Raw genomic sequence first — 25,738 nt, forward strand, 5'->3', positions numbered from 1 at the left:
TGAACATAGGGGTGCATACATTCTTTCTGATTGGTGTTTCAGGCTTCTCAGGATATAGTCCTAGGAGTGGGATCACTGGGTCAAATGGCAGCTCCATCTTTAATTTTTTGAGGAAACTCCATACTGTTTTCCATAGTGGCTGTATCAGTCTGCATTCCCACCAGATGTGTACTAGGGTTCCTTGATTATTAGAGGAAAGACTACATCTCTATGGTGTAGAGCAGTGATTTTCAACCTTTTTCATCTTATGACACACAAAGTAATTACTAAATTCTTTTTGCCAATCTGATAAAAAATAGCTATACTTTTGATTCATTCACATTGGATGGCTATCATTGTGTTGGTTGTTAACTTTTTAAAAAAATTTTACAATCTAATGGAAAAGAAGTCGGTGCCCCTGGCTAAATAGACAGGTATTGCATGTTTCAAAAATTCTGTCACAGAATGCCAGTTGAAAATAGCTAGTGTAGAGAGAGAGAGGTGAGGGGGAAGGGCGAGAGCTCGCTTTCTTCTCCTATTGTTCCCCTGTGGTGAAATCAGATATTCTGTGCTGCAATGCATGGTTGCCCATGACATTTCCCACATGGTAGAGACTCTGTGACATTTCCTTATGTTCTATGATCATATTCATTTTGTTTCTCATAACATGTAAAGGAAATTTTCTATGTGACATACTTATGACAGCATTCACTGCTCTAACTCATACAATTCTAATGACAACCTTCGAAGGTACGTAGTATAATTTTCCTTATTCTCAATGGAGAAGTGGAGGCCCAGAGAGGTAATACTTACCCAAGATCATAGGAGTAGGAAAGGTAGAAGTGGCCCCTGCATTGAAGCAGTCTGTCCTGAACCTGTGGGAAAGAGGTAACCTCAATGTTACAATGAGGATATCTCTGGGAGAAAAAAGCATGTCATGATTCACAGAGTTGCAGCATCAGAAAGCATGATGAAAAAAAGGGGGGGGGGGCGCCTAGAATGATATCCTTTGTCTAGTAGGTGTGGATAGGAATTGTTCAGCAAGGGATAGTAGGCACTGTCTGATATCCTAATTACTTTATTCTCCAAATCACTCAACATTGTTAGTGATACACCTGCCAATTTTTAAGCCACAAAGGGCAGACTTTTGGAAGAAAACTTAGATGGTTAGATAATTGGGCTCATGACGAGATTACATTTTATCAAAACCCAGAAATAGAATCGGTAACTTTCCTGAGAGCAAAGTGTTTGCCTTGTCATTGTTCCCATCTTGACAACTTCCTTGTTTGACATCCTGCAATTCATTTTCGGCAGGCCATGAGCAAACCAACTTGAGCTGTTACCTTGAGAAGAAGGAGAGATGTGAGGGCAGGAGAGAGCCTTGGTTCTGGTGGGATTTTCCTGAGCAGGAAGTATATTGTGTTTATCAGAAGTTCACAGATAGCTTCCTTTCCTGGACTGGTGGGTGGGATGGCTACGTTTAGGTATGTCCTCACCAGTGTCTGCCTCTGCTGTACTTTTCCTCGAGAAGTTTCCTTTTTGAAAAGTCATGTTTTCTAAGGTTGAACACTCTCAATATCCTAGTTTTCTCTCTTTTTACTCAGTTTTCAATTAACCAGAGAGTTTTGCAAGAGATCTCAAAAGGGCACCAGGTGTTCATCTTATCCTCAGTCCAAGATTCATGTCGGATCTAAGAATCATTTCCCTTCAAAAGGCATTTTTGATAAGAGAGTTTGTGCTCCACAGGCCAAATACAGCTCTGTGATCTGGAACTGTCAGGGTTAATGTGGGGCCTGTGCAGTTTGCAGATTAAGATCCCTAAAGGAGTGTTGACATGGGCCAGGCCGAGGAAGCAAATCCCCTGACAGTGCTGGTGGGAGGGAAAAAGTACGTAAATTCAGAATGTTGACTTAGCATGGAAAAAAAGGTGGAGTGGAAAGAACCAGGATTCTCAGAAGATTATTCTTGGAAATGACTCAGTAGTGGATGCCTTGATTTTTGTTTATTTTCCCTTGACCAAATGTGCCTAACTAACATTCAAGGAGTGAAAAAGACTTTTTCTTCTTAATTTTTTTTTACTTTTTTTTTTTTGGTTTAATATTGCTTTCTCCCCAATTTTATTGAGATACCATTGACATATTACATTGTTTCAGTGCAAGATATATAATATAGTGATTCGATATATGTATATATTGTGAAATGATTAAACAGTAACTTTAGTTAACATTTATCACCTCTTATAGTTACTTTTTTTCCTTGTGAGGAGCATTTTTAAGATTTACTCTCTCTGAAAAAAAAAATTTATTTCCTTAGCAACTTTTGGAAATACATACACCTTTATTCAATATAGTCACCATGCTGAACGTTATATATAACTGAAAAGTTTTTACCTTTTATTTTTATTTTGTAAACTTTATTTAAATATATTTTTATTGATTTCAGAGAGTAAGGGAGAGAGAGATTCAATGATGACAGAGAATCACTGATTGGTTCTCCCCACATGCCCCCCACTAGGGATTGGGCCCACAACCCGGGCATGTGCCCTCACTGGGAATTGAACCGTGACCTCCTGGTTCATAGGTTGATGCAGTATGTTTTTTTGTGAACAGTCTAGATGAAGAACACAGTGGGGCTATGGAAATCTGGGTGGTCAAAGAAAAGTCTGGAAAACAGGTGTGGACAATGAGTTGTGGCCAAAATTAGGCTTTCGTGGACAATACTTTAACCTGCCCCTTTGCAAAACTCAAAATTATAAGTTCAAGTAGGGACTCAGTCATTCAATCTGAATGTCATTGTTATGCCGGAAGGTAGGTGCTCATTGAACATTTGAAAGGAGCTTAAAGTGAGCTTTATGATGGCTCCCTATGACCACATTTGGGGTAACACCAGGCTTTCTGCCTAGACTGGATATAGGGACTGCCTTCTTGTTGAAATGACTCGGGGCCAGGGACTTGATTTGAAGTTGTCTTAGCATTGTAAGAGCAGTTTTTTAGATTTGGGGTAGCTTGGGAGGGACAAATAGAGATTAGTGAGGAGCAGGGAGCCTAAAAACCCCAAGCACCCTTGGCACTTTTGCATAATTTTGTATGCAGTTTATCAAATAAGCTACATTGCAGACCTGCAAGGCAGAAATGAATACAGCCATTTTACAGATCAGAAATTGAGTTTTTAAACTAAGGACCCAAAGCCCAGTGGTGGAGTCAAGATTTTTACTCAGGTTAGCCAGACTCCACAGCCCACCATGCCCCACTTTGCCCCTCTAAGGTAGACGTCGCTCTGTCCTCATCCCTCATGCCCTCATGTTGCTGTAGAACATTTACTTCATTGTGGGGGAAGGCTTTTCTCTTGGTAATCTTGTGCAAGCAGCCACATTTTCTTTCTTTTTAAAAAGTATATTTTTATTGATTTCAGAGAGGAAGGGAGAGGGAGAGAGAGAGAAACATCAATGATAAGAGAGACTCATTGATTGACTGCCTCCTGCAGGCCCCACACTGGGGCTCGAGCCTGCAACCCAGGCATGTGCCCTGACTGGGAATCAAACCCCAGACCCTTCAGTCCTCAAGCCTCTGAGCCAAACCAGCAAGGACCATTTTTTCGATTTGGGGTCATCTGTGACCATGGATGGCCTCCGGTAGCCAGGAGGAGGGAGTGCTCAGATCACGGTGTGGACAGACCCACTTGGAATAACGCATACATGTGTCTTTCTCCCTAGGAGTTAGCGGTCCCTGTGGTCCATGATGGTGGTGCCCTTCTGGCCTTTGTCTGCGGTGTGGTGTACACACTCCTGCAATCCATCATCTCCTACAAGTCCTGTCCCCAGTGGAACGCCCTCTCCACCTGCCGCGTACGGATGGCCATCTCCTTCATTTCCTGCGCAGCTGTCATCCCCAGTATCCTTTCCACATCTGTTAGTGGCCTTACAAGCTCGACAGCTTCCCCTACCTGCCCCCCAGCAAAAAGGAGCATGAAAAAAGCAAAGGTTAACGGCCAGGTTTCCATATACTTCAGACGAACCATTGGAAGACAAGTGTCAATCATTGAGAATATGTCTCAACTTGGTCAGGTTGGATAACAACCATGTTGAGGGAAAAGAATGGTATGAAAGGAGGCTGGGAAAATGAGTTTCTGCTTCTGTTTACTTTCCTTCCAGCAGGGTCAGTTTTAAAAGCCATGTAAAATATTTATTTTTCTTTGGAGTACTTGGCTAAAGAAAAGACATCAAATATTGACATTGTACTTAAAGGAATAGCTCTGTGAAGTCCTAGGAGTTCAGACTCTTCCTTCTCAGTGCCTCTAGGCCAGTGGTTCTCAACCTTCCTAGTGCCGCGACCCTTCAATACAGTTCCTCATGTTGTGCTGACCCCCAATTTCATTGTTACGAATGGAACATAATGAAAGCATAGTGATTAATCACAAAGACAATATGTAATTATATATGTGTTTTCCGATGGTCTTAGGCGACCCCTGTGAAAGGGTCGTTCGATCGACCCCCAAAGGGGTCGCGACCCACAGGCTGAGAACCGCTGCTCTAGGCAGTTCGATGTTTTCATTTACTCATCCACATTAAGAGGTTTTAAAAGCTCTGTGTTACTTATTTCTAAGTCAAAGTACAGGTAGCCTCTTCTTTTTACTGCTGATTCTATTTTCAAAATTTTATCTCATTTTGTAATTCAACGTGAAAAGAAAAAATGTATCTATCACATTTGTATGTTCTGATTTAGAGGAAATGAAAGCTCGCTCTCTCTCTCTCTCTCTCTCTCTCTCGGCATTAAACAAAGAACATAAAGAAGCTGTGGTCCCCACGGGGTGGATTATTTCCCATCTTTTGAAATACCATCTGCACTCCTATCGGAGAAAGCTGCAGAGTCATGAAAAAGGGTGATTATGTTACAGGAAAATGGGAACTCTCCTGTTAGCCATGTTGTTCGTTTGGGTTGGCCTGTGGTATAAAGTGGGCAAGCTTGGGTGGCAGTACACCATGTGATTCTGGTATTAAGTTCTGCGTTGTTCTTTTGAGATAGAAGCTATACAAAATGCGAAGTCTGCACATGGTCTCGGGGTTGGTTTTGTTTTTCATTTTGGGGAAGGAAATTTTTAATTACAAAATTTGTAAGCACAGAGGAAAAAAATCTTACTAGTAGTATTGAGAAATTTAACGACAAAATATATACCCTGGTTCCTAAGATAGTTCTTTCTCAGTTTTCTTGTCCTGTTTATGGATTGAAGACATTCATCCTTTCTCTTCAAATACATATTCTTCAGACCTTTAGCCTGAAACCTTCCCTTGCTTTTAACTCTGGAGACAGATCTCTAAATATTAAAATCAGAGAGAGTTTTAGCACAATAAGCATTTCAGGCCTCAGAGTTTCAAATACTATGAGTTCCTGTTTCTAGTTCTTAGCCATGCCAAGAGATTGCAGCCCCACACAGAAGCAGGGTATGTTCCTGTATCACCTTACCTTGAACAGATTCTTCCACATAGAAAAGTCTTTGGCATTAAACATTAGCATGGTATTTATATTCACTTACAAAAATTGCAAAGCATCTTTAAAATGCCTTTGTTTCTCTTTACTGTGAAATAGCCTCATTTAACTACTGAAGAAACTGAGGCACATTAGAGTTAGGCTTCTAGGCCCTTCCTGGTAAACTCTGTCTTGCACCGGCTTCTACAGTGTAAACTTCACAAAGTAACAGCACAAGGTCCAGGTTCCCTTGCTTGAGACATGTGCTCTGAGAATCCCCAAGACTGGGCTGTTTCCTGCCCTCTGCTTTTGCCCCCTGCCCTTCTCCTGGCTGAGTACCACCCCCTCCACCTTGTCTTTCTGGCCAATATGGTCGCCACAGGCCACTTGTAGCTCTTGTGCTCTTGAAATGTGGCTAGTCTGTGTTGAGACGGGTTATGGTGTAAACCACACCCCAGATTTCAAAGACTTAAAAAAAAAGTAAAATGTCTCATTAATAATTATTTGTACTATTACATGTTGAACTGGTAATATTTTTATCTATTGTGTTCAAGGAGCTATGTCATTAAAATTAAATTTCATTTCTTGTTTTTAGTTTTCTTAAAATGTTGCTGTTAGCTGAGAAACAATGCCAGAATGTTCCTGGCAAATGGACCTCAGTTCAGCAACCTTAGTACTTGAGTTCTGGCTAATAAAGAATTCAGGGCCAAGACTTAAATACAAGCAGAAGTTTATTTAGAAAGTCACAGAGGTAGAAGCCGAAGAAGTGAGCCAGCTGGGCTGCGTGGGCTCAGGAAACAAGTTACAGAAGCAAAAGAAGGGCCTTTGCAGCTTAGGAAAAACAAAGGCAGAGAGAATGCACCTTGGGGAAGGAGAGGGGGAAAGGCTCGGATGTGTTCCCCAGAGAACATGCACTGGGGAAAGAAGGGGGTGGGGAAAGGCCCTGATAGGCTCAAGAAAGAGAGAGAGGGAGGGAGGGAGGTTGGGTAAGAGGGAGAAAGAGAGAGTTGGGTCCTCCATCCAAGGGTTTTTATCCCCTCTTTAAAGGCAGGGCTCTTCGGGGAGGTCCTAGGGAGGATCTCAATAGAATATTCATCAGCTTTACCAGGTGTGGTTGGTAGGTGCCAGGGCAGAGGGTCAGTAGCCATCAAAGCTGGTCCTAATGTCAGCCATGTGTTGCCCTCCTGGCCTTACTGTTTTTCTGGGCTTGGAGCTGAGTCCTAGCTGTTATCTCCAGTTTAACCAAAACTCTGTCTCTGTGGTCAACATACCTGAGGCTGTGCTTCCAAAATCATGTGATATGTGCCAGAACCTCATTGTCCAGAGGACTTACTGCTTAAGAAGTGGTTGTGCAAAGAGTCATATGAGACTATTCTCCGCCCCCCTTGTTCCTCCTCTATGGGGAGGGTGGGGGTGGTCTGCCTCATGACTAGTGAGACATGAAAGGCTCGATAGGGGAGGAAAGGTCACCCTGGGGTAAGGTCCCTGTTTTCCTAGTTTTGCCGGTTGCTAGGTACCCTGGGATTTCCGCCCCGGTGACATTCCATACCTGGCCTATGGCTCCTAGTCTGCTCATGCCTGTCTAAGTGCCTACTGCACAGAGACTGCAGTAGAAAATTTAACATTACACATGTGGCTGGTGGTGTGTTCCTGTGGGACAGCTCTGCTCTAGAGGGCTCCTCAAACTTCATAACTTAGAGTAAGTTCAACTCCAGGAAGGCCTCACTGACACCTCAAACTCCATTCCACTCTGAATTAATACTTTTTCCTCTGCCTCATCACAGTGCTTTGTTCTTGTCTCTCATATGGCACAGCCCTGGGCTTCCTTCGACAAGACTCTGAGGTTTCTGGGAGTTGAGACCAAATCCATTTAGCCAGGGTTTCCCCCACCTCTTCCTTTTCCCCCTGCAGCATGGTACCAGGTGCCCAGAACTAAAAAACAAATAAACGAAAGAATTAAGAGGCTTTAAAACTATTAGAAACAGAAGTATGGTCATAAAAGGGTCGGAGAATCTGCTATGCTTTATTTAAAAAAACGGAGAAGTGTTCAGCATTGCAAATTATGGAGGTAGGGGGTAGGGAGAGGAGATGATGACCCCGAATTTAGAGGAGGCTCTAAACTTGGCATTGAGGCAACACTTTGAATTTTTAACTTTTTCTTAGAGCATCTCAATTCTCTTTCTCTTTTGCCTTCAAAGTTCAATCAAATGGATGTCACTGCTTTTGTGCAGACCTTGCTGTCCACGGAGGGCAATGGATTCAGTGCCTGGGCATTATTAGGCTGGCCTCAAGGTCAGGTGTAGGACATATCTCTTCGATTTTTAAAATATATTTTAATTGATTTCGGAGAGGAAGAGAGAGGGGGAGAGAGAGAAACATCAATGATGAGAGAGAATCATTGATCAGCTGCCTCCTGCATGCCCCCTACTGGGGTTAACCCACAATGTGGGCAAGTGCCCTGACCAGGAATTGAACTGTGACCTCCTGGTTCATCGGTCAATGCTCAACTACTGAGATATCCAGCTGGGCATCTTGACCACTTTTTAAGTATAGTTCAGTGGCATTAAATAACATAGTTGTGTAACCATCACCACCATCCATTCCATAATTTTTTCAACTTGTAAAACAAAATCTACACTTATCCTATATAATACAACCCTAATATGCAAAGCAGAACTACTGGTCGCTCTGATGCACACTGACCACCAGGGGGCAGACGCTCAATGCAGGAGCTGCCCCCTGGTGGTCAGTGCACTCCCACAGGGGGAGCTCTGTTCAGCCAGAAGCTGGGCTCACGGCTGGCAAGTGCAGCAGTGGCAGGAGCCTCTCCCGCCTCCACTGTAGTTGGCGGTAAGGAGGGAGGGGTCCCGAACTGCTAGAGGGATGTTTGACTGCCAACTTAGGCCCGATCCCAGGCAGGCAGACACCCCCTGAGGGGTCCTGGATAGCAAGAGGGTGTAGGCTGAGCCCAGGGACCCACCCACCCTCCCTCCCCCCTCCCCCAGTGCATGGATGTCATGCACCGGGTCTCTAGTTAAACAATAATTCCCTATTGTCCCCTTTCCCCAGGATTTGAAACCGCTGTTCTACTGTATTTATGATATTGACTACTTAAGTACCTCATAAAAGTGAAATCATATTGTACCTATGTTTTCTAATGGGCTTATTCCACTTAGCTTAATGTCTTCAAGGTTTATCTATATTGTAGCATATTGCAGAATGTCCTTCTTGAATAATATTCCATTGTATGTATATAGCACATTTTGCTTATCCATTCATCTGTCAACGGACACTTGGGTTGCTTCCAACGTTTAGCTATTATGAGTAATGCTGCCATGAACATGGCTGTACAAATATCTCTTTGAAACTCTACTTTCAGTTATTTGGGGTGTATACCCCAAAGTGGAATTGCTGCATCATATGGTAATTCTATTTTTAATTTTTTGAGGAACCTCTGTACTGTTTTCCACAGTGGCTGCCCCATTTTACATTCCCACCAACAGTGCACAAGGGTTCCAACTTCTCCACATCTGTACCAACACTTGTTTTCACAACCTAATGGGTGTGAGGTAAAACATGTTTAACACTGTGTAATTATACTACTAGAAGAATAATCTAGTCTTAACATTAAATGACCTATTTTCTTCAGTACTTTCCTTAGCACTCTTCTTTTTTTAGTGATTACCTGTGCTTCACTGATTTCCATAACCAAGCTGGAGTGGAATCCCCAAGAAAAGGTAAAATTCAAGTCATTTTCAATATGAGTGTCAAGACTGGTGGTATGAGACTGTGGCTGTGTGAAGCCTTCTTAGAAAGAAAGGATCACTGCCATTTCTTAGAACAAGTTGCAAAATATGAAGTAACTTACTGTCCAACTATTTGGCAATTCATGGGTCATAATTAGCTATTGGAATAATCCCAAATGATTCCTGGGATTATTTTCGAAATTAAAAAAAAAAATCTTTATTGTTGAGAGTATCACCCTGCTTCAGGCCTTCATCACCCTATTATCTGTGTGCATAGGTAATGCAAAAGATCTTTGAGTAATCTCTTCCTACCACTCCCCCTTCCCTCTGAGGGAAGTAAATTGAAAGAATATTATTGAAGAGGAGGGAGCCCAGATTTAGGATGATAGAGAAGGCAGTTCAGATTTCAAATAAAGACCAGCCTAGATTGATTGGGAGTAATAGGGGAAAAATATTTGATGAGCACTGGCACGTGACTAACATGAGAATGAAAGAGCATGATGAATCAAAGAGGACTTCTTGGACAAGCCAAAGAATTTGTTCCCATGACAGAGAGAGATAAGATTCCTAGGAGGATAGATTATTTCATGGGGGACGTGGATGGGTTTGTTTTTAGAATTGTTGAGTCTGGGGCTGTAGTAAAACATCAAGGAGAAATGTCCAGTTGGACACATGGGACTGGACCTCTGGTGGGATTGAGAACCATCAGAGCAGAGGGAAGAGTGAGATTTCCAGACTAAAGATCACAACACCCAGGACTGAATGTTCAGATTTGAGATGGACTTGTGCCATTAGATACTTACAGCGGTGGCTCATCTCGATGCCATATGGAGAATGAATGACACCCTGGAGAGAAGAGTTGATGAAAGAATAGCAGGAGTGGGTGTTTGTTTTTTTGGTCTCTTTTAGGAACGTTTTTTCAAGGGAGAGGTGGAGTTACTGATGTTATCCAAAATGCAGTTTCAGTTAAGAATGCTGAAGTTAAAAGCCAATTGCAGGAGGTTAAAAAAATGGTGAGAGGAGTCTTTCCTTTATCCAGCTGTCCATGAACATTTGGAGGTGAGAGGGAAAGGAGAAATGAGATGATGAAGGCTATAGGGGACAGTGTGGTTAGAGGAGGATTCTGGCATACAATGGGAGCCTGCAGAAGACAAGGGAAAGACTGAAGATGCTGAGGAAGAGAATGATTCAGAAAAATTTTACAAATAAAACACTAGAGGCCCGGTGCACTGATTCATGCACGGGTGGAGTCCCTCAGCTTGGCCTGTGCCCTCTCGCAATCTGGGACCCCTCAGGGGATGTTGAACTGCTGGTTTCAGCCCAATCCTTGAAGGCCAGGCTGAGGGACCCCACTGGCGCACGAATCTGTGCACCAGGCCTCTAGTATGCATGTAAGATCTTTGGCTAATCTCTTTCCACCCTCCTCCTCCCTCTCCCCCCTCCCCTCTGAGATTCATCAGTCTGTTCCATGTTTCCATGCCTGTGTGTTGAGGGTCTTCCCCTGGTGGTCAGTGGGCATCACAGCTACTGGTCGAACGGTCGAATGGTCACTTAGGCTTTTATTTATATAGATTGCTTCCTGAGAGTGAGACCTCACAGCAGAGCAGCCTCAGGTGTACTTTACTTTTCAACCACTTGGGGGAGACTTTCCCTCACAAATCAAATAAAAATCAGCTGCTGGGAAGGGTTCATCAAAGCATATCCCCAGGCTATTTAAAAAGCCTTTTTATTTTTCATTCCTTATTGAATCTTAAAAATGTTAAAAGTACCTGTTTTTATATTTACTCCATAAAGTACTATGCCACTCTTAGATTGCCTTCTGTTCCCAATATCAATAAATAAAACGAAAGTCCTTTGCATTAATTCACTAAATGGAATAAGCACTTAGGTACTGCCTCAAACGAATGTGTACTGCTTTAGGGCTTTCATAATGCAGACTTGTGCATTGACTAACTTGGTGGGGAGGGTGAGAATTAGAATTTAACTGTCTCATTTTATGGAGCAAGGAAATTAGAGCTTTGCCTGTACTCACACATGGACAGTGGTGTATGGGCTTCTGGTTCAGCATACTTTCATTAACATCATGCTAAAGAAATTTCTGCCAAAATTTTATAAGCCATCTTTATTGTCCCGGGATGATAAGGGGATGAAGCAGATCCCCTGGTTCTGTCACCAAAAAGGGGGCAACTTCTGTTCTTTAACCCCCTAGTGCAGTGGTTCTCAACCTTCTGGCCCTTTAAATACAGTTCCTCATGTTGAGACCCAACCATAAAATTATTTTCGTTGCTACTTCACAACTGTAATGTTGCTACTGTTATGAATTGTAATGTAAATATCTGATATGCAGGATGGTCTTAGGCGACCCCTGTGAAAGGGTCATTCGACCTCCAAAGGGGTCACGACCCACAGGTTGAGAACCGCTGCCCTAGTGTGAGGTGGTTAGGTTCTCCCCAATTCGACCTGGATAAGGAGAGAGGGTGGATGGTGATGTCCTGGAAGGGGGAGAGTAAGGAGAGGTGTCTGAGAGTTCGATGTTCCTCAGTTAATCTTTGTGGATGAAAACTGGATCAAAGAAAACAACTGTCATCATAGAACTGACTTGCAATCCAGTACTATTTGTTTATTCACACTTGTGATCTATAGCAGAAAGCAAAGTGGGGGGTGGGGGGGAGAGATAAAAAGCAGCAGGTCATGGTTTGAAATCAGACCTGGCAGTCCACAGGCCTGATTTGGCAAATGGGCAACGTCAAAATGCAGGTGTTAGTTTTTACTTAGATGGGGTTTAAAAATGCTTTTTAAAACGTTTCCAGCATTTCAAAATCAGGAGATCACACACACACACACACACACACACACACACACACACACACACACACGCTCACTTTTGTTTTCATTTTTTAAAAGCAGCCCTGGTGTTCCTGGTGTCATAGGTCCCCACTTGGTGAAAATGGAATTGAGCTGATGAGCATGGGCTTACTCCCCACTTCACTCTCTCTCTGCAACTATCAGTTCCATTGATTTTTATTAATCTCCTGGCTTCCATAGGCAGCTGACCTTGGAACCCCAGTGAAAGCCATCCTCATTCTTGCTGCCCATTCTCTCCTTCCTGCCCCCAAGAAGGTAGTCAGTGACTGTGTACAGATGTCTCGTTAGCATTTGCTTTGCTGCTATGTTTACATATAATGTTAAGCTGAACTATTTTCTGAACTGACATTTTCTGTAGCAGCAGAGACCACAAAACCCAGTGCTGACAGTTAGCCAATTTCCTCTCGATACATACGCCCTGGAAAACTTGGGGATTCCCAGCCTCTGGAGAGCAAGTCCTGCTCTGCATGGGAAGTTCTGCCTTCTGTGGAGTCCACATTGGCTTCCTGTTCTCAGCCATTTTTTGGCCTTTCTTTTGCTTTTTGAAACTCTATAAACAAAAACAAGCCTTTTTTAAAAACAACAACAAAAAACCCAAAACATTTTTATTGATTTCAGACAGAAAGAGAGAGGGAGAGAGAGGTAGAAACATCAACGATGAGAGAGAATCATTGATTGGCTGCCTCCTGCACACCCTACACTGGGGAAGGAGCCTGCAACACAGGCATGTGCCCTGACCAGGAATCGAACCTTGACCTCCTATTTCATAGGTTGATGCTCAATCACTGAGCCACGGCTGGCAGGCTATAGACAAGTCTTAAAGCCAGAGCTGGGCAGGCGCCCTGCCATTCACCTGCGCAACCTTGCTGCTGTATTTGCTCCAGGGGTTGACTGATGCTCTCGGACAGCCTCCTCTGCTCTGAAGTGCATCCATTTAGGCTAAATTGTCTTTCTTTCCCATTGCTGTTAGGATTATGCATATCATGTGGTGAGTGCGATCTGTGAATGGACAGTGGCCTTCGGTTTTATTTTTTACTTCCTAACGTTCATCCATGATTTCCAGGTAGGTGTTTATCCATTTCAATGTTGTAAATTGCTGACAATTAGGATTGGAAAAATCCATAGAAAATTTTTTGCATGAAAAATGAGAGCATGATTTGCCTTTCTTTTTACTATTACGTGTTTGGAAAAATATATGTATTGTGCAACTTAGTTTTTTCCCAAAGGCATGCGGCTTTAGCAGCTCTCCCAAACAATGAAGTTTCCAGTGTCCTCTGCCACTTGATGTTTATAGTTATACATCCTGATTTTGTTTTTTTTAGGAGGTCTCATTTACTGGTTCCAAATGATATGTCTTTTTATGTTGTTTTATTTATTTTATTTTTTATTGTTGACACAATTACAGATGTCCCACATTTTCCCCCTCTTTGCCCACCTCCACCCATCCCTCACCCCTGGAGATATGTCTTTTTATTTATTTGAATTTTTTAGTTATTGATTTGAGAGAGAGAGAGAGAGAGAAAGAGAGAGAGAGAGAGAGACATCGATTTGTTGTTCCACCTATCTATGCATTCACTAGTTGATTCTTGTATGTGCCTTAACCGGGGATCAAACCCCAACCTTGGTGTGTTGAGACACTGCTCTAACTAACTGAGCTACCCAGCCAAAGCCATATATATGTCTTTTGAAAAAATAAAAGTATGTTGTTGAAAAATGTCCACAAGGCAGAGAGAAGGTGGAACCTTATTAGATTTGGCCACAGGTAAAAATCTTAGATTTTTGAAACCAATGAATTGGGACTAGCTAAAAATATATAGAAAGCCAAGAAACTTCTTGAGGAGTCAACTCAAGCTTAGCACAAATCATAGTGAGGTCATGTCTTTGGGGCTGCAAAGCTTTGGGGACTTGAATAGCTGGTACTGGAATTGCTGACCTTCTTTTAAACCTTTCTTTGCTTTTTTTTAATAGAGTGTCACCCTGAGGATATCCACAGAACTTAATAATGACATCTGAAGAAAGAGGAATGGTATCTTACTCGTTGCAAGTCGCAGACAGTTTCTAGATGTGGCACAGGGGACAGATAGGCTATGAATGCTGCCCTGTAGCAGGCAGGCATCTGTGGCACACCCAGGACTTGAGTTTCACGAAGAATTCCCAATAGTTGTCCTATTTCCAAAGGGATGTTTTCCTAGAGAATGTAGAGCACTTATGACCTAGCAATGTTTGTATAATTTTCTAAACTGGTACTTTTTTTATATTCACAAGTTCATTACACAAAAGATAAGGTGTTACGGAAAATGGAGAGCTCTTATTTTTGTACAGATTCTGTTTTGTTGTTTCTTTGTGTGTGAGTGATTTCTGGAAATACACTAAATGAGGAATTTACTAACAAGTAACCTCAGGATATTTTGAGAATAAACTATAATTTCATATGAGGGCATTTGTACACTTCAATTTATAGTGATCATCAAGATTTAGTTAATAAAAGAACTCTAGCTATGACACTGATTCTTAAATGAATTAAATAAGCCAAATGCTTTTATCAAAAAGCCTTAATACCACCATACACATTAATGCTCCACAGAAAACCTCAGTTTTGAACTTCTGCCTTGCTCACAGGAGCCAGAGGCTTTTCCTTTGCTGCTGATTGGCAGTTTGTAATGGGCATACTTTTAAAAAATACATGTTGTTGTTTTTTTTAATTGATTTCAGAGAGAGGAAGGGAGAGGGAGAGAGGGATAGAAACATCAAAGATGAGTGAGAATCATTGATTGGCTGCCTCCTGCACGCTCCCTACTGGGGGATTGAGCCTACAACCCTGGCATGTGCCCTGACAGGGATTCAAACCGTGACCTCCTGGTTCATGGCTCCATGCTCTGCCATGGCTGGCTGGGATGGATTCAGCAGTGCTGGTTAGAAATCACAAACCTTTCACAGCAGAGTAACATGGAGGTGAGCAGCTAAAGGGAAAACCTCCCTGAATTCGGGTTGAGCAAGGAGGGAAAGTGAGTCTCAGGGACATTCGTGGAAGGCGGGACTATAGGAAGGAGACTTGTACTTGATACCAAACCTCTGCCAAGTTACGACAGACCCAGGAATGGTTATCAGGTCCCTCTGGGGAGCACTGAGGAGATAGATGGTTTGTCCCATGCTGTGGGTCCCCATGATCACCCTGGAACTGGAAGACTGATCAAAGCTATGTCGAGCAGTTGTTTTTCTGAAGGGAGGAGGAATGCCACATGCCTTTAGCATGGAAACTGCAGTTCATGGTTGGTCTCACTTTGGACAGACTTGTTATCAGCACCTCCTTATGCATGGTCTTTCTCTTTTCCACATCTCTCTGTGAGATTAGATTGGGAGCTCCTTGAGGGCAGAGTATGCGCCTTACTCTTGATCCTTATAACTCTAGCATTTAACCAGGCACCACCTGGTACACCATAGGTGCTTAATAAACACTCATTGACTTCATGAATGAATGAGTGAACATATAAAGGAATGACTAGAGATATTTGTAGTGCTGCCTACTGAGATTTACACTGATTCGCCAGTTAAGTGATGGATCAATAGTTGTTGACTGTTTTTGTTTCATGTACTGTAAACATTTCAGTTGTGTGGGCTTCACTATTCTCTGACAACTCTCTTCGCGCTGGATAGTTATCACAGAAATTGTTACCTGGGCTAGACAAAATGGTACACCTGGCCTTCGCCAACGACTAGGCCAAAACTCACTCCAGACAGCCACTTTCTGCTGATTCCATACAACCTTTAAACTTGGTCTGTTCCACATTTCGGTATTTCTCATTTCCAAGAACTTGCATTTCCTTGGACCTCATGGCTGAAAGAGTTAAATAAAATGAAGCACTTCTTTATTTTAGCAATTTGTGTCTCTGTTAAATTATAATATGTTGCCTGGGTACAACAATGATATATATTTATCAGGGAAACAATTCTAGCTCTTTTGGATTTTATAAAGGTTTAATTTAAACCTTACATTTTCTTAAATCATGTAACTTTGCATGTGGGCACATGGCTTATCTTTGTAGGGATTCATTTTATTGTTTTACTAAAGGCCCAGTGCATGAATTCATGCACGGGTGGGGTCCAGCCGGCCTGGCCCCCATCGGGGTGTATAGGGGCTGGGCCTATCAGGAGGAGGAGATGGCGGGAGGTTGGCTGGCCTGCCTGCCCTGATTGGGCCTGATCAGGGCCGGGCCGGCTGGGGGAGGGGTTGTGGGTGGTGGGCTGGCCAGCCCTGTCCCTGAATGGGGTGAGGGGTGATCAGGGGCAGGGCCAGCCAGGGGGAGGGGCTGCAGGCTGATCAGGGTGGTGGGGGCCCATAGGGGGTAGGGATGGCTGGGGGGAAGGAAATGGGGGTGGGTGTTTGGCCAGCTGGTCTGCCCTTGATCAGGGTGGGAGAGTCTGATCAGGGACGGGCTGCCCAGGGGAGGGGCCATGGGAGGTTGGCTGGCTGGCCCCACCCCCTGATCAGGCGGGTTCGCTGGCCACAGTGGGCGTCATAGCGGCCGGTCATTCTGGTCATTATGGCGTTACTGTCACTGGCTTTTTATATATATAGATTTTAATTACAGTTCACATTCAATGTTACTTTATATTTCAGATGTACAATACAGTAGTTAGATAATGGTATAATTTACAAAGAGATCCCCTCAATCTTTCCAGGACTCTCTTTATTCTCTGCTGTCAGCTCTGCTTTCCTCTCTGGTGGCATCATTCTCAGGCAGGCTTTCCTCTGGTCAGAGTGAGATGGCTTCTGGAAACCCCAGGCCTGCACCCTGTCCAGTGGGAAGGGAGGACTTCTCAGTAGTTCCAACAATAGCTAACGAGCTGAAACTCGTTGTCTGCAATTGGCTGGCTTGGTCACATGCCCATCCAGTAGCTCTGGAAGGCAGGATACTCGGATTAGTCAGACCTGGGTCACATGTCCACCTCTGGAGCAGGAAAGAGTCAATACCCACCCAAACTACTCAACTGATGGTGGGTGGAAGTTGTTTCTCAGAAGGAAGGGTTGAGAAATGGGTTTTGAACAAACACAAAGCAAGATCCTATTGTGAAATTAAAGTCCCCTCGCCCCACCCCCGTATGCCAGAAAAGCCAACCTAACTTCGTTCAGAGTAAACCAAAGTGTACTTGCTGACAACCTTTTCAGGTTGAAAGAGAAGAAAATGTAAGCCATGTAGGTAATAAGCATGCCTTCAGTTAACTTCAAAGTTATGTTTGTACTTTTTCAAGCCTCTTGTGTTCTTAACCTCTATGTGCTTGGTCAGGCAATTAATTATCACATGTTTCGCCCTAGCTGGTTTGACTCAGTGGAAAGAGCGTCGACCTGGGAACTGAAGGGTCCTGGGTTCGACCCAGTCAGGGGCACATGCCCAGGTTGTGGTCTCAGATCCCCAGCAGGGGGTGTGCAGGAGGCAGCTGATCAATGATTCTCTATCATCACTGATGTTTCTATTTCTCCCCCCCCCTTCCTCTATAAAATAAAAATAAAAATATTTTTAAAAATTATCACATGTTTCAGATGAGGAAGGCAAAGAGAAGTTCAATGACCTGCAAGAGATTCTACTTCCAGATGGCAACAGATTCCAGATGGGAATCCATTTTCCCTAATTTCTAATCAAGTGGGTCTTTTTTTTAACACACAAGAGGATTCCACAGAAATTGTATTTATAAACCAAATTAAGTACATCAGTGTTGTGCTGTGTGTGGGATTCCACACATTCCTTACATGTGGCATTATCCCATGTTCCCATTTTTTACTCAGTTGGAGACATACTGGTCTGGTGTTTGGGTCTGGAATGAGGAAGGAGGAGTGTGAGGGAGATAAGTGGTATCCCGTTCTCTCCCACCCTTGATTCTGGCAGTCGGTGAGCCCAGCCGTCTCCCCACACACATACTCTTGGTCTGACTCTGAGTGCCCCGCATTCTCAAGGCCAGAAAGTCATGCCTCTGTGTCCAGCCAGTTGCACAAGAAGCAGCCACAGCCTCAGCCCCAGAAAAGCTGCTGATTTGCCTGGGTCACCCTAGCAGACTCATCTTCTACCAGGAAGGGAAGCAGGATGCCCAACTGATATTGGGGCTTGGGTGGGAGTGACCTCAAAATTCAATGCTTGGAAAATACTGAGGGAGATTCCAATCATATGCAAACACAGAGCACTCCTGTTTTCCCGACTCACTGCACTGGGGTGGCAAGAAAATGTCTAGTGGGTACTCAACTGCTGCCACTCACCACACACTCTGAGCCATTGGTTCCTATTTAAAATGTTCAAATCAGTAATATTCACAATTCAAAAAATCAAAACAATATAAAAAGGGGTTCTGTGCAAAAGCCTTTGTATTTTTCTCTATCCACATTTATTCAACTCCTCTCCTTGAAAATACCCACCTTTTATGAAAATACAAGCAGAAACACATTTTGAAATGTTTCCATTTGAACTTCTACCCCGAAAGTAGCATACTGTAATTTTGAGCTTTCCTTTTTTTTGACTAAGCAATGGATGTCTCCTTGTCAATACACAGAAAGCTTTCTCATTTCTTGGTTCTAGTTTATACATGTACTGTATTGCACTGCAGGGCTGTGCCCTCATTTATTGAACAAGTCCTCTATTTGATGAACAATGTTGTGGTTTTCAAACTTTTGCAATTACAAGTGGATGACCTCATAGGTACATCATTGCACACATGCCCACGGAAATCTGTGGGAGAAATTCCCATAAGGGGGAATGCTGGGACAAAGAGGAATTGTATCTCTAATCTGACCAACACTGTCTATCATCTTGTCTTTAGAATCTTTTCACTTGAGTATTTTTTGTTTTAAAATCTTTCCAACTCTCTCACACTTTCTTCTAAGCTGAGGATGTCAACTATAAGTTCACTTTTCCTTGATGACTCATTGATTCATCCACAGGCACAGCTGCGGGCTCTGTGGTAGACAGTGTGGGACAGAGGTCAGCTGACTTTGACATTGCTCTAGACACACTCTCCCTCTCATCCCCCTTGATTTAAACACCTGGGGCAGGGCAGGCAAGGCTGTCTACTTCCCCTTCTGCAGACAACAGAACCCTACTGTCTTCTAGCTCCATCATCTGGCTCCTCCTTTTCATGATCAAGAGCGTCTCCAGCTCTCGTGGGCTTTTTATTGTGAGCTCATGCTTTTGTCTCTACCTTTTCTCATCTTGTCCCTTTTCTACCCACTTTTTCTTTGGGGTATTGCTTTGAAGGGCTGCCACGTCACTTATACCTCCTTATCTTTTTGAGAACATTGTGCTTTTACAGACATTAGTCATCAGCCACAATATTCTCTTTCTCTTTTCTCGAAAAGGGACCCATTCATTATAGGGCACTGGGGGAATCTACAGACCACTTGGCCCTCTCTGACCTTGTAGGCTGGTGGTCCGTGCAGGATGATGCACTGAGTGGAGGACACCAGCAGTGCAGGGTACACAAAAAGAGGAAGGGGGAAACTCCAGCTTTGAGAAACTTGAAAGATTTAGAAAACATAGACTTTAATTTTGCTTAAAAGTACCTTTTATGTAATTTTTTAAAATTAATAAACTTGACTTTTTACAGCAGTTTTGGTTCATGGCAAAACTGAGTGAAAAGTACAGAATTCTTCCACATTCCTTGCCCTCTCACATTCACAGACTTCTCTACCAGAATGGTACATTTGCTATACTTGGTGAACCTACATTGACACATTATCATTCCTCATAGTCCATAGTTTACTGTGCTGTGCCAACACAGCCAAGGGTTTGGTGAGCCTGAGGCAGGGGGGTGGGGGGTGGGGGGTGGGATGAAGGATTAAAGAAAAGACAGACAAAGAGAATACAGCTGGGGCTCGGTGGATCTCCTGTGCTTGGATGAGGCCACAGAGAAGGATCCAGCCAGCAAGCTGAGGCTTTATTTTATAATCAGAGAAAAACAAGGTAGTGGTCAACATAGTTACAATGTTCTTGTGAGTTTCACTTGTTTTGGCAGCACTTGCTGCATCTCTCACAGCCCATTAGTTACCTAGGAAGGATCTAGAGGGCAGCCATAAGGTCAAGCTTAATTATGCTAAGAGGGCTCTGCCCTCTAAGCTGGGACTTGCTTGTGGCTCTGCCACAGGTCAATCCGAGGCTTAACTCTAGAGCCACTTCCTACAGTTTACATTAGGGTTCACTCTTGGTATTGCAAACTCTATGGACTTGGACAAATATATAATGGCCTGCATCCATTATTGTAGTATAATACAGAATATTTTCACTGCCTTAAAAATCCTTTTGTTATTTTGAAAAAGAAAATATTATTTGGAATTACCTATGGGGAAGCATTCTATTTTTTTCCAGCACCAGGTATTTAGGGACTTTGGCTTCACCACTAAGGACATCTGTCTACCTGCTTGCATCATGTTCCATATTGAAGGCACATTTTAATAATTAGCCCATTTTAGTAAAAATTAAGGTACAGCGAGGTTATCACCAAGTTTCAAGTGAGGGACAGAACAAAATCCAGAGCTGTGGCTCCTACAGTTAACCTTTTCCAATAGAACAATGGGATTATTGACCAACATCATGTGATTATGAATTAATTTTCTGGGGTCATATAATACAAAGCACTGAGGAGTGAAATTCCTACACTGGTCAGGTCAGAAAAATGAGTAAAATGTTTGGGTGGTTGTTGCAAAAGGACAGATCCTGGTTGAACGCTGTGCATCTAAGACTTGGGGGCAGGAGGTAGGTAGTGGGTGTCAGGAGTAGAAATATAATAGTGTGGAGGGTGGGAGCAGGCTAGAAGGGGTCAATGGGGGGAAAAAGGAGACATATGTAATATTTTCAACAATAAAGATTAAAAAAAGAAATATCACATAGAGAGGGGTCTTGTATGCCATACCCAGTCTTTGGTGGGAGTTTGAGATTAGCTCTCCGGCACCCACACACGACCCCTGAGAAGGAGACTGAATGTCCAAGACTTCCATTGGGCAGTGAGGCTGTGGAGTGGGGCTTTCAGTATGATTAAGGTTCTGGGGTCTCAGTGTCTTCTGCTTCTGGTTGGTGCAGTGAGACAAACTCCAGCTGTCTTTTGTTTGGAAAGAAAGATCTGCTTTCTGCTCTCAAGTGGGGAGTCATAGTGGGACTCAGGGAAGACATTTGGGCTGCTCCCAGGATGGGTAAAGTTCAGACTTGTAGATGTGTGGGTCTCTGTGAGACACAGAGTTATCTGAGCCTCTAGCAGCAGGGAGCAGAGAAAACCTTAGGACTCAGAGGAGTCCCGGGTTCCAGCTCTTCTGCTCAGCAGGCTTCTATTAGCACGAGTGATAGGAATGCCTGGAAGACAAATTTCACCTTTTGCTCTGGGTCAGCCCAGAGTAGTAAGTTCCTGGTACCACCCAAGACATCTGATTTAAGGCGAAGAGCGATGTATTTAGAGTTGGCCAGTGCTTTGACGGCCACTAATATAACCGATAACACAGGTATTAAAATGAATACTGAGCTCAGTTCAGTCTGTCATTTCCTCTTAATACTTGAAAAGCCGCAGTTGTGTTTAAAAGTTCCCTCAAAAGGCTGTAGTGGGGAAATTTATTCTTCCGCTTGACTGCACTTGGAGCCCTTCAGTAAGAGCCACCTTGTAATTGAAACCAGGAAAATCCCGGCTCTCTCTGGCCAAGAGAAGAAGCAAAGGTATGTTCTGAGGTTTATTAAATAATTACCTAGCTGTTGACATGTGGTGGGGGAGGGAAAAAACCGAGGTGCTGGCAAGTATGAAGAGAAATTAGTGAGAATTTGGGGTCATGTGGCTTATAAACCAGGTAGAACATTTTGATGTTCCCTGACCTTCAGCTCAGGTCGACCAGGAGATGTTCTTCTGCCTCAGTTAACCAGCCCATGGCGTGGTACATCATTATTTTACCTGTCTAGATGGCTGCAGTCAACTGTATCCAATTACTCCTAAAATACTCAAAAGTCTGCTAGCTGTTGGAAGCACACACACCAGTGACTTGGGGGTGAGAAAATGGGGAGAGAGAAAACCCAGAAGTAACTGGCCATGTTGACCTCCTACTTGAAGCTGGTCTGATGGCAGAATAGGGCAGGTTTCCTCATATCATAGATTGCTCAGAGATTAATGCAATTCTGAGCTCCAGAGAGGGAGGATGTTCTCAATTTGGTGATAACATCCATCAGTATTCCCAGATGCCAGCCATTTGTAATTCCCTTTTGTCTTCCTTGGAATTTTTGTCATGCTGTGTGTTGCAGTTTACTTGACACTTTTCTATGACTGAGTTTTAAACTTAAATGTTTTTAAAGAAAAACCTTTTTCTCACCGCTCCTCTTCCTGGACTGCTTAGCTTGGGGAATACCATCCACTGTGTCACCCAGGGTAGAAACTTGGGAGTCATAACCTAGACTCTCCACTCCCATCGCATGTTTCATAAACTTTATTTCCTATGTACAGGGTTAACAGTAATGACCATCTAAACCAGGGCATTTGGGGGAATGAAAGGGGCACTATTCATAAGTGTACCCGGAATAAACTGAGTTTGTCCGAAGCAAATGGAATTGTGTGTTCAGCCCTAGGTGGGGTCTTGATTCCTCTCCCTTCTCTCCATTCCCACCCTCACTACCTTAGGTCTTCATAATGTGCGTGGACTAGTGCAGTAGCTCACAACTCTTTCCTTGATTTCAGTCCTGGTCCTTTCCAATACATTGTACACACTCCATATACATAGCTGATACTTCACTCTCTCACTTAAAATCCTTCAGTGGCTACCCATGACTTTGGGATAAATTTTAGATTCCTTAATGTAGTTTAGGAGGCCTTTCACAGATCTGGTTCCTTAAAAATAAATTCTTTTTAACATACATTACTCCTTTTTTATTTTTATTTATTTATTTTAAAATATGTTTTTGTTGATTTTAGAGAGAGAAGAAGGGAGAGAGAGAGAAAAAAAAAGCATCGATGAGAAACATTGATTGGCTGCCTCCTGCACGTCCCCTACTGGGGATCGAGCCCACAACCTGAGCACATGCCCTGACAGGGAATCAAACCTGCAAGCTCTCAGTGCATAGTACCTGCCTCACAGAATGGTCCTGAGCATTCATTGGAGCAATGCCCATGAAGTACTTGAGATGATTTTGGTTATTCTTATGCCCATGGAAGCTTGAAAAGCTTAACCTTAACACAATGCCTGGCACAACCAGAGCTCAGCATTGTGTCTATTATTACCCTTTACACCGCCTGTTTGACTGCAGCAGTGGTTTCAGTCATGGCTGCCCATTTCAATCACACAGAGAGCTTGTAAAACGCCACTCCCTGGAGCAATTAAACCAATTTCAGGAAATGGGGCAGAGGTATAGTTCTACATGATTCTTATGTGCAGCCAAAGCTGAGGAGCTCTGTGCGATGGCACTGGTTCACAAATATCAGTGTGCATCAGAGTCACCTGGAGGGCTTGTTCAAACTATTCCTGGGGCCCACCTTGTGTCTCAAGTTCAATATATATAGAACAGCCCCCTCCCCTTTATTACTTTATTCCATCTTCTATCTCGTGGCTCTTTCATTTTCTTTGCAATCTGCATTGGTCTACCCACTACCTGAGCTCTTTCAGACTCATTACTCTACTGCAGAATTTCTTCAAAACATTTGCCAACAGCCTTCTTCGGGCCAATGGTCTAAAAATTCTCCAACCTATTCCAGCTTCAGACAGTTCACCATGTCTCAAAATTCTTCTTTGAATTCAGAGCCTTTACTCTGTGGGTTTTCCTTTCCTTCTTTCTCCCTCCTCCATGAGGAAGCAGGGGGATTCTCATCTGGGACTCCCACGACCATTTCATTGGGTCCCTATAGTTACCCCTTAAAAAGAACACGGTCATAGGAGTGAGACAGACATTGGTTCATATCATGTACTTGGGTGATTTGATCAAGCTCTGAATCTCATTGTCCTCACTGGTGAGTCTTGGGAGATGATAATGAGGCCCCTATAAATAATATATCCCTGACACACAATACTCAATTATTAGCTACTGTAGTGTTTCACCTTTAAGACAAGGTGAAATCTTGACCTTGAAGAGAACTCCAGGAGTGGGAATAACCCATGGGATGCAGAAGGCGGAACCAGAGATATCGAAAACACAGCAGAAAGAAATAAAGTCAGGATTTACCAAAGGCAAGCAAATGGTCTCAACCAAGTATTTTCTAGGAGGCATGGGCAGACAGGAAGGTGAGAGATGGGGTCTGACAAAGGGAATTGACCAAGAGATTCCCTGTGACTGCATTAAAATATGAGCTTACGGGCTGGTCCGTGCACAGGGAGGGTATTTTAACAGAAGGGCTATGGAATGGCCCCAGAGGAAACCCACAAGGGGATTCAACCCCATCAGTGTGACATTCAATCTCTCTGGCAAGACACAAAGTGCTAAAGAATCTACTATAATTTGCACCATTTATTATAGTCATGTGCAAAACATGACCACGAGAGTTACACAGAGCTCTTGTTACAAGATAAGGTCTCTGCATGATGTTTCCCATCGATGATGTTATTCAGCAGAATGGCTCACATGCTGAAATTTGAAACTCCTTGGGTGAAGAATCCCTCTGCAGGCTGTACCAGATGTTGCTTGTGTAGCTCCTGGAGCCCAGAAAGATGAGTTAATCCTTGAAGGAAATTATTCTGAACTTGCATCAAACTCAGAGGCTTTGATCCAACAGCCCGTGGCAATAAAAAAACAAGACTATCAGAGGAGCTGTGGGTGGTAGTCCTGTCTCCGAGAAAGGACAGGGCCACTGGCCAACGGCTACATTCCAGAAGGCCTCCAGATGCAGAGCCTTGAGCAGGGGGCCTCCCTTAGCACGATGTTATGAAAACCCTGCACTTTAAACACATGCAGTCATAAACAAGAACATCCTCACCCTTCCAAGACCCTGCAGAAATATCACCCTCTCCAAGATGCTTCCCTGAATGTTCCAGGTCTCACTGACCCCCACTATCTTCTACCTTCTTTAACTTTCATCATCCATAGCACAACACTTGCTACTTGTTGCATCTGTATATTTCTTTAGTTATAGGGTAAGTTCCTAGAGTTCTAAACCAAGTAAGTGTATTTGATCATTTTTGTATCTCTGAGTCCTTAACACTATAAGAAGCATCATGTGATTCATCTTTTCATCCCTAATATCTAGCACAGTACCTGATACATAGCAGTCAATAAGTAAATAGATACTTATTATATGAATGAAATTATTGGCTGATGGCTGAATTGGATTGGCATGAAAAAATATATATAAGGGAAGATGTAACAAGCATCTCTTGTTTTGCTTGCCCAGTACTTCACCCTCCTACTTCCTGAAGCTTCCTCTCCTGTGGCCCCACCTTCATGTTTCATGATAGCTGGAGTTGACTTTCAATGAGTCCTTTACTGGGATTTTTGACTTGGAACCGGAGAGAATGTTAAGATAGTCTCTTTCTAGAGGCCAAAACTAGATAGATATACTGGTAAATTTGGGAGCTATTGAACCCATGTTTTTCATCCCTTGGAGGAATCTGATCACTAGCTAGAATGAAGGATGAAACTAATGAAGAGTGTGACTAGAGGCACTGAGACAAAAAGAATCAGAGAATCCTGGGTGGTCCTCGAATTCCTGGCTTCAGGTGTTCCCATGCCCAGGCACATTCCTGCCTTTGGGTTTCAAGGA

At 43.2% G+C, this 25,738-nt stretch overlaps 1 protein-coding gene across 1 annotated transcript in view; it reads left to right on the plus strand.

The window, feature by feature from the left end:
* DRAM1 (DNA damage regulated autophagy modulator 1) overlaps nt 1-15,930 on the plus strand; it is a 43,156-nt gene extending 27,226 nt beyond the window's left edge. Inside the window, exons 4-7 of the mRNA XM_036300618.1 lie at nt 3,692-3,869; nt 9,120-9,178; nt 13,023-13,115; nt 14,021-15,930. Of these exons, the coding sequence (XP_036156511.1) occupies nt 3,692-3,869; nt 9,120-9,178; nt 13,023-13,115; nt 14,021-14,065 (375 nt within the window). The 3' untranslated portion in view covers nt 14,066-15,930. The remainder of the gene's footprint in view (nt 1-3,691; nt 3,870-9,119; nt 9,179-13,022; nt 13,116-14,020) is intronic.
* Nucleotides 15,931-25,738: the final 9,808 nt, after the last annotated feature.

Source organism: Myotis myotis, unplaced genomic scaffold (assembly GCF_014108235.1).
Source record: "Myotis myotis isolate mMyoMyo1 unplaced genomic scaffold, mMyoMyo1.p scaffold_m19_p_3, whole genome shotgun sequence".
Lineage (NCBI taxonomy): Eukaryota > Metazoa > Chordata > Mammalia > Chiroptera > Vespertilionidae > Myotis > Myotis myotis.